The sequence below is a fragment of the Cannabis sativa genome, chromosome X, assembly GCF_029168945.1.
Source record: "Cannabis sativa cultivar Pink pepper isolate KNU-18-1 chromosome X, ASM2916894v1, whole genome shotgun sequence".
Lineage (NCBI taxonomy): Eukaryota > Viridiplantae > Streptophyta > Magnoliopsida > Rosales > Cannabaceae > Cannabis > Cannabis sativa.
In genome coordinates, this window is record NC_083610.1 from 81,015,285 (window position 1) to 81,025,100 (window position 9,816).

General features: G+C 27.6%; 1 protein-coding gene across 1 annotated transcript; it reads right to left on the bottom strand.

Annotated features, from left to right (window-relative positions):
• On the bottom strand, positions 1-2,505 carry LOC115699901 (probable thylakoidal processing peptidase 2, chloroplastic). Its single transcript, XM_030627446.2, has 6 exons — positions 1,378-2,505; positions 1,143-1,211; positions 995-1,063; positions 757-843; positions 601-668; positions 1-439 (listed from the first exon to the last, which is right to left on the bottom strand). Exons 1-6 carry the CDS (start codon positions 2,089-2,091, stop codon positions 343-345), a joined length of 1,104 nt encoding a protein of 367 aa, XP_030483306.1. The 5' UTR covers positions 2,092-2,505; the 3' UTR covers positions 1-342.
• Positions 2,506-9,816: the final 7,311 nt, after the last annotated feature.

Below are 9,816 nucleotides of genomic sequence, written 5' to 3' on the forward strand. Positions count from 1 at the left end.
TAAAAAAAACATTGCTAAATCTTTCTTCATTTGTCTTTCCCACCCATTTGTTCAACAAAGTTTTAATAGTCATTACAGAAAGAATGGCATCAACACCCAAGGATTGGGCCATAAACAAGAAGATAAAAACATGCTGATGGGCAAGATACCCACCAAAACAATGTTACAAGAAACAAGGCATAATTAAGATGAAAATACTAAAAAAAAAAAAAAAAGTATTCACAAACTGCTCAAAGATGAGCAAACAAGGGTGAGAAATGAAAAATCTATGTAGTCAATTATCAAAATGAAGAAAAGAATTGTCATCTAAGATTCTTCCCCTGCAGGGTAAGGGGCAATGCATCAGGAGATTGCCGTGGTAGTATTCTTTCCAGCTTTGGATGGAGGCCAATAGCGGAAGACGGATCTGCCAACAATGTTTTCTACAGGCAGTGGACCCCTGAAAACAAGTTAATCGCATCAAGAGGACAGATATAACATTTTTAAGTAATGTCAAGTTTCAATAATTTCACAGTTCCGATTTGATTAGAATCTTACAAAAAGGAGAATAAGCATTATACAAAAACAATTTTCAACAAGATTAAAGAGTTCGATGATTACCAGTTGTGAGAGTCAAAACTGTTATTCCTATTGTCTCCCATTACGAAGACATAACCTTCTGGCACAAACTGAGAAACAAATAACCAGGACAAGGCGTTAGATATTGTAATACATTAACACTAGTAAAATAGAAGAACGAGAATGCACAGTGCATACCCATGGAGGCATTTCATATTCAAGAGGCTCTAAAATAAATTCTTCATCACGAGCAACCCCGTTAATCAGTAATTTCCCATCACGAACCTATTCAAATGATCGATTAAACAAATTAGACTAACATAACAAAAGTTTATATTAGGTTGATTGCAATGATAACTGACAGAGGAGACAAATAACTAGATCAAAAGAAACTGAAGAAGCCAATCTCCACAGTGTAATGGACTACAAATCTTACCTCAACATAGTCTCCAGCCTTGGCCACAATTCTCTTTATGAACACATCGGCTGAACTAAATCCAAATTTCTACAAAATGGAGACAAAACACCATACATGAGTCACGAAATCTCTTACAAGAAACAACTGAGTAAGTTCAAATGCCTACCTGTAAGATTGAAGGTGCCTTGAAAATGACAATATCTGAAACTTCAGGCTTTCTGAAGAGATATGAAACCTGATATATCAAAGAAAAAAGATCAATGCTTTTTTGGTCTTACAAGCAATTCTTGAACCAATTCATTCATGTCTAAAATATTCCTCATAAAGAGCAGTATCATATATCACAATGATAATAATATCTTTCACTAAATATTATCAGCAAAGATGAACATAAGACTTACCTTCTCAGCTAAAATTCGGTCACCCACTTCAAGAGTAGGGTACATAGATGTAGAAGGAATTGATCTGGGCTCGGCCAGGCTCGACCGGAACAATAAACTAACAGTAACAGCAGTAAAAACAGCTTTAGCGTCCTCAGAACAAGAATTCATCAAACGCGTTACCCAGCCAGTTTTCTCCAAGGACTTTCCAACCAAGTCACTCTGAGTAGCCATAACCCCAGCAGCAGCAGCATTACAACAAGTTCCACCTTTGTCTACCTCGTTGACAGATGAAACTGGAACCGATTCGTTGCAGGGTAGCCACTTCGATCCCTGTAAAAAGGGTAGAATCGAAGTGGCTTTAACCGGTGAAATCCCAAAAACGCCCATACTCGTCGCCGACGAACCTGTTACACAGGCCGTTGACTTCATGATCGAGATCAAACCCAACAAAATTGGACTTTTACAATTATCCCCCAAAAATTCTCCGGCTAGGGTGCTATAAAAGGAAGCAGAATTCCTACCCCAGGAAGAGGCCTTCGGCTGGGAAAAATCGCATCGGTAATTGCGAACAGAGCCAGAAGGATCGAATTCGGCCTTCTGGTTAGGACCAAAAATCCGATTCCGAACCCAACACTCATGCAAAGCTCTGCAATTTCCGACGCGAATCCCAGCCGAGGAAGCTAGGTTTTGGGCGACGTAACCAGAAAAAGAGACGGTAACCCGAAGAGCCATAATTGCTAATTGGATTAGTCTGATGAAGATAAAGTAAATAGTGTCTTCTGAAAGTAAAAAGGGGTTCGATCTAGAAAACCCTACAATCCAATGAAAGCCATTTTCGCTGAAAAAATCAGTGAATCGAAGACGGTAACGACGAATTGAGCTCTAGTGATCAATCTGGGGAAAATAAATTGAAGACCTTTGTGAGAATTAAGGCTTAAAAATTGAAAAATTAGGAGAGAAAATAAACTATAAAAGTGTCAGAAAGCAAAAACGAAAGCTCGGAGCTACCCGAGCTTCGGCTGAGAAAGAGAAAGGGTTTCAGTTTCAGAGGCGAAGAAAAAAAAATAATGAAAACGGCAAGAATTGAAGAGAATTTGGGTTTAAATATTTGGTTTGGTGGCCCTTCCTAAACTTTTCCTTCTTACTAATTTGTACTTGTTTCTTTCCATATTTACCATAATACTCTTTTTTTTTTCTAACTTTTTTCTTCTTTTTTTTTTTTAATGTCCTTTTCATTTTCATTTTATCAGAACAAACTATATTAAATAAGTACTATCTAATAGTCCTTAATTATTGTAGGACTCATTTGGTAATTCCTATTTTTTTATTATTTTGTTGTATAGTATTGGATGGTATTAGTATTAGTATTAGTATTAATATAATATTATATTTATTATTGATTTGTATTAATAAGTTGAGTAAAATTATATTACCTTAATCCTGATTCTAATATGAAATTTTATCCAAATATTGTGTTTTTTGTTATTTATGTATTATTGCATTTATTTGTAATTTTAAGCGTAATTTTTAATATATTTTTTTTTTTGTAAATATATTCATAACATTTAAAAAAAAATAATAATAATTTATAAGATATGCTAAATAACTAGGATACACCCCTTTTCTAAAAAAAAAAGAAAAATAATAATAAGTCTATCATATATACTATCAATTTAGACTTTCGGTTTCAAATAATTACAAAGTGATATTTTTTCTTGTAAAAAAGTATTTTGATAACATATTTTTTAATAAGACCTTAATATTCCTAATTTAGTTCAATATTTTAATGAGAAAATAAAAGGTTTAATGAAATCAAAATATAAAAACTATTTAAAGAATTTTAATTTGTTCAATAAATAATTTTGAAACATTAAATAATAAATAAAATTATTTTATATTATTTAATTTATATAAGTACTGCTGCTTCGATCTTATCATTCGAAACCGAATGTAATAACACAAAAAGTTGTCTTCTTTTTTTTCATGATGTTTATTCAAAAATAAATAAATATATAATTGTCATTAAATTTGTTTTTTTTTTCTAAATTTTAGTTTTTATCAAATAAAAAATGTTGATGTTCCCCGAAATAGGGCGGGTGGTGATTAAGACGGCAAAGGCAAAGGAAGAAGTTGAGAAATGAAGGAAGGGTAGTTTCGTAAATGAACAAAGAGAAGGTTTTGCAATCGTAAATTTATCCCAAAAATTTGGACATTTGTATTAATACCATAAGTTTTTGTTTTTGGTTGACTTTGACCAGCTCTCCTTGGACTGGGTTGGATTAGGTGTATTTCAGGGCTTCCTCGCATTTTCCTTCTTCAGATAAACCTCATGACGTAAATGTCCCTACATAATCGAGATTCCATTCCCATTGGATGAAAATGGGGTAGGTTGATCGAGTTTCGAGTTCGTGGGTTTTGGATCCAAAAAAATTTGCAACCGAATCCAACCCATGAAATGATTTTGGGTTAGTAGGTTCAGTTTGGTCGGATTAACTTGGTTAAGGCTTTTATTTTTATTTGAGTAATTTGAGGCATAAATACTTAAGTTTAACTCTCAGTTGCAAATAAATACCTAAGTTTAATTTTTGGCGGTAATAATACCTAAGTTATATTTTTGGAACTCTGTAGGTACCTAACCGTTAAAATATTATGTCATTATCCACGTGTCATTTTTTTATTGGTATATTTTAATTAATTTTTTTTCAAAAAATAAAAATTTAATGACTTGGACCAATTAGGAGTTGCCACGTGGCAATTTACTTAACAATTAACAGTCAGGTACCTACAAAAGTTCCAGAATAATAACTTAGGTATTATTACCGCCAAAAACTAAACTTAGGTATTTATTTACATCTGGGAGTTAAACTTAGGTATTTATGCCGTAAATTACTCTATTTTTTATTACCCAAATTCTTTATAAATAATAAAAAAAAAATCTGAAATAAAAACGTAAATCCAATAATTCAAAAACAAACAAATTATTCGTCAAATTTATGTTTATTATTTATGAAAATAATGAATAATGAACACGAATCAACATGATAATAAAAACTAAAATTATCAAAATAAATTATGACTAAAAATTTAAATTTGAGTTTATATTTTATAATCCATCCATACATTCTATACTAATTATTATCTATATCATAGTTCATACATATAATATGTACATACATATAAATTTAATTATGTATACTGGTCTTGATCCTAATAAACAGTTGCAAGTGTAATATGTATATGTATTGTAGATGATGTTTATATAAAAGGGAAATTTAGATTAATTTTTATAAAATACTGTCACACGAAAATCTTTTAAAAAATATTGTGTTTTTATAAAACAACAATGGAACACAAAACAGAACAACTAAAAACAACAATAGAACAGCTAAAAAATAACCGTAAAATAATAGTGAAAACTTAATACATTACATAGTATAAAACTTATACAGTATTTTTGAAAATATTTCGTCCCACAATATTAAAGTAAAAAAATTAAAATTTTCAATATGTGGTGTAATCATTGGCGGACCCAATGTAGGACCAGTGTGGGCTTAAGCCCATGCTTAAAAAAAATATTTCTTTTACTTTTTAACTAATTTTTTTTTTAATTATTTTAATTGCCCACAACAAATGCGCAACAAAATGGGAGATAAATAGTTGAATGATAGTTTGACAGTATATCTCAAAAAGAATGTATTCAATGCTATTGACAACGAGTTTATTATTCATCGTTTTCAAAACATGAAAACTCGTCGATGACAACTCTAAAGATATGAGCTCAAAAATTGATATATTTACTAAAATTTTAGGATATTGAGTATGTTATATATTTTGAACATTGTTTTAGATTGCTTTTTTTTATATATATATTAGAAGATTTTTAGTACTTGATATTTAATATCTTTTTAGTTGGGAATTGAAATATTGAATTGTGTTTTTCTTTATATTTACTTGTTTTTTTAAAATATTTTTATATATGAAAAAAATTTACGCTCACCCTCTAATTAAATTCTGGGTTCGCCATTGGGTGTAATTATTATTAATTAATCAAGAGTTTATATTTCTCTTATTAGAAATCTATGTAATATTTGTCAAAAAAAAAAAAAAGAAATATATGTAATAAAATATGAAAATCTATTTCCTAACATAATCTAATGACTCATTAAATGAACCAAAGTATAGATGCAAGAATAACATATATTTTTTACTAATTGATTTAATTTTTCCATGGCTTTTCTATTGTATGGCTATATTTTTTAATTTAATTGAATGAGTAGATTTTTTTTTTTTTTGAATTTTTCCCCCGAACTTTGACATGTACTAAATCATGCCCCCTGAACTTTTTTTGCTGTTAGAAATTCCCCCTGAATTATTAAGATGGTTAGATTTAAGGAATTTTTTCTAATTTTAGTAAAAAAAAAATTTAACATGGATGAAAGTTCAGGGGACATGATTTAGTACATATCAAAGTTTGAGAGGCATGATTTAGTAGATATTAAAGTATGGGCAGCATGGTTTAGTACATAAACAATCACTGAAACAGTAAAATTGAATGAAATTAGACAAAAGTCCTTAAATCTAACAATCTCAATAGTTCAAGGGGAATTTTTAACGGCCAAAAAAGTTCAGGGGGCATGATTTGTTATATTTCAAAGTTCGGGAGGAAAAATTGCTAATTAGCCTATATTCTATTATTATTGATGACCTTCAATTAATTTCTTGCATATTCTTATTTTCTAAGAATATTTTATTTGGTTTTTATATGGTGAAGTGTGTATGTTCTTTTGATCGCTTGAAGTAAATATTTTGTTATTGTTGTTGCTGTTTTTTTTTTCTTAGGTCAATATATGCCATTTTTCATCATAGTTTTGAATTATTAATAATAAAAATTATTTTATTATTATGTGATTTGATATATGGGGAAAAATATTTAGAACATTTAAGAAATAAGATAATGTATATATAAATATATATATTGAAATATATTTTTTCGGTAATTTATGTTCTTAATTTATATCATATCCTAACAATAATAAATAATAACATTTTGGTAAAAAAATATAAAAGTAACAATAATAATTAATGGTAAGATAGAAAATAAATAATAGATAACTATAAAAACAAATTGGTAAAAACATTTTCTTTTAAACTTGATATCTTATCCCTTGCAAAAATATATATATAATTATATATAATTACAACTATAATATATATATATATATATATACATGTAACATATATAAGAATATCAATCATTAACATAAATTTACCATATTTCATTACAATAATTTTTTTATACAATAGAAATTTATTATTAATATATGTGCATTTGTAAAAAGAAAAGTTGATACTCAATCATAGTGTGTAAAATTGTGAAGAATCCAATCAACTGAAAGAGTGTTGAGCTCAGATCTTTATAATAATCTGCGACATAAATGAACAAGGGTTAGAGATCTGAGTCGAATGAGTCATTTAATTCCGCTGCAACCAATGTAAGGTTTCTTGAACTTTATATGTGTTTAAATTCTATTGTTTTAGAAATTCATATTTAAGATGTTAAACAACATACATTGTAGTAAATTTAGATCTTGGTAAAATAATCCCCAACAGAAACCACATCAAGCTGAGAATTATGGTTGGTGGGCATAAGTGTCGTGTTGTTAGACTCAAAATACGAAGAAATGCGGGATCTCTTGGGGTAAGGAAAAGAGAAAAGGTTCATCCATTTGAAGTACTCAAGTTAAACATACATTTTTAGCATCCTTGCTTTATGTGCATGTCAGTGATTTCGAATGTCTTGCAGGCCATTATTTCAGTAGGAAGGATATACTAAGAATGGAGAAAGTCATTTTGCAGACGTTAGATTGGATCTTAACTATTCCAACACTTTATGTTTTCCTCGTTTGTTTCATCAAATTTTGTTGCTCATAATGTGGTTAAGTGGGCGTTTTTCCACCAAATATTCGATTGTATTCCAATTTCCTCTATCCCTGAACTCATTTTTTGTAACGACAATGAGGTCTAACTGATTTTATCTATTGAAATAACGCTTTTCTTCAAAAAAAAAAAAAAAAGAGGCCTAATCTCTATTTTGTTAAATGATAAATATGATCATATATTTTCTAATAATGGTATAAAATAGTACTCTTAATTGATTTTTTGATCAAAATAAAAGTAGTAACAACCTGTTTTAGAGTTGTAATGATAAAACTAAGTATATTTTCTGCATCTGTTCATTCTATAAATTATCTTTAAATTTGTTATATTAAAAAAAATATCAAAAATTAAGCTCATGATACTATTTTATATCATTTTGAAAAATACAAGATCTAATTTGTCATTTTTTTTTACAATAAATGATCCAATTAGTAACTTTTACAAAACACAGAATCTAAAACGGCATCAATCCCTATAATTTATTCTGTTTTATGTGTAATTAATTAATGAACAATCTAACTTTCATCACCCATTGATCCAAGTAAAAATGGTGTTGTTCAAGGGGTTCGGGGTTATGTGTTTTGTTTATATCATTTTTTTTTTTTTTGTTAACAATAGTGTAAAAATGGTGTTAGTTTTAACTAATGCGTTCAATAATTACGACAATCGATTTAACATTAGTGTTTAGAAAGGTGTTCATTTTTACTTTTTAGTCATTCTCCATATCTGAAATCATGTTGGAATATTTTTTTTTCATAGTGATATTCATTATAGTTACAATATCATTCATGTAAATTTTTGAAAAATTCTGAATAGTTCATAGTATCGAAAACAAAGTTCCTAATATTCTAGTTTAACATGCGTTCAAAAAACTTCAAACATATTTTCGGCACTGAAATTTTTTTACAGAAGTAATATTGTAAATATAACAAATACCGCCATGAAAAAAAATTTAAAACAAATATTCCGACATGTGTTTTCGTACACAGAGGTTGATTTTTTTTCTTTTTTTTTTGAAAGAGAAAAAAAAATCAACCTCTGTATTCGAAAACACATGTCAGAATATGAAGTTGATGGTAATCCTCTAATTTTTAAGACCAAATCTATTGGTAGTTTTAGCTTCAGTTTAGGACCCATTCTAAGGATCCGTTTGACACAACTTTTGAAAAAGTTAAAAGTTATTTTTTAAAAAAACTGTAATAAAAAAGTATTTGGTAAATAGTTAAAAAATAACTTATTGAAGAATTTATAGACAAACTACAATTAATAGCTAAAGTTGGTACAACTCAACTTTTTAAAAAAACTATTTTGATTAAAAGATTATACAATAAATTATTTTGTATTGAAAATATATTTAATTATTTATTATATAAGAAAAAAAATATTTAAAATAAAAAATATTTAAATTTCTTATTTTTTATTTTGTTTTAAAAAATATTTAATATTTTTATTTTTATTATTAACAAACCACATCAACTTAGAATTTCTTATAAACTACAATTTTTTTACAAGTAATAAAAATATAATTTAAAAATATTATAAATTATTTTTATCAAATGTACATAAATTTATATTATAAAAAACTAATTAAAAATATATAAAAAATTTAAATTTATATAACATATTTTTATATATTTGTGATTATAATAATCTACACTATAACATTATTATTATAATAATAGAATTTTAAAAATTCATAACACTTAAAAATTTATAATTTATCAAACAATCAATTCAATTTTTTTTTTTCTATAGTTTTGCTACAACTGTTTTTTTCTTACAGCGCACAACTACACTAAAGTCAGGATAAGCTCTAAAATTTGTGTGTCATAAGAAAAAAAATTATTTTTGAACCCTAGAAAAATATAATATTTTTCAAAATCAATAAAAATATATATAATTTTAAAAGAAAAAAATATTTTTTTAACCCATAAATTAATTGAGCTCTAGCCACAAACTTAACCCGCCTATATCTAAACCCGGGCCTAACTAAAGTGGCCCTAAATCTACTACAAAAACACTCATCGTCATTCTTAAACTATTCATTATTTTAATTTCCTTCATTCTATTTTTTAAAAAAAATAAATAAAAATTCTCTTTCATTCTTATCATTATTTCCAATATCTATGGGAACTTGTTTATAGTATGGGCCGCACACTACTTATCCATATTTTGGAAGTTGGGCTGGACCCATGAGGCATGAGTGAGCTGACCAAAGCAATTTATATATTTTAAGAATTCAACTGTTGCACCCAATATAAAAGATATAAACACATATATATCGAGTATTGGGCACTACTTCTGCATAACATTTTTTTTTTTAAATAATTTTGTGATTTTTTAAAAATTATTATATTAAATTACATAAAATCTAATATTTTTTTTTAGACTAATAACGATATTAAAATATAAAAAAAATATTAATTAACGCATAACCAGGTATATATATACATGGATGACAGCTAGAGCTACTACAAACAAAAAATATATTATTGTTGGATAAAAAGAAAAAGAACTATG

Coding starts and splice junctions, on each gene's coding strand:
- LOC115699901 (XM_030627446.2), bottom strand. CDS start 2,091: ATGGCTCTTCGGGTTACCGTCTCTTTTTCTGGTTACGTCGCCCAAAAC. Junction 844..994: donor AGGCTGGAGACTATGTTGAG/GTAAGATTTGTA, acceptor TCATTTGAATAG/GTTCGTGATGGGAAATTACT. Junction 440..600: donor AGTTTTGACTCTCACAACTG/GTAATCATCGAA, acceptor ACTTGTTTTCAG/GGGTCCACTGCCTGTAGAAA.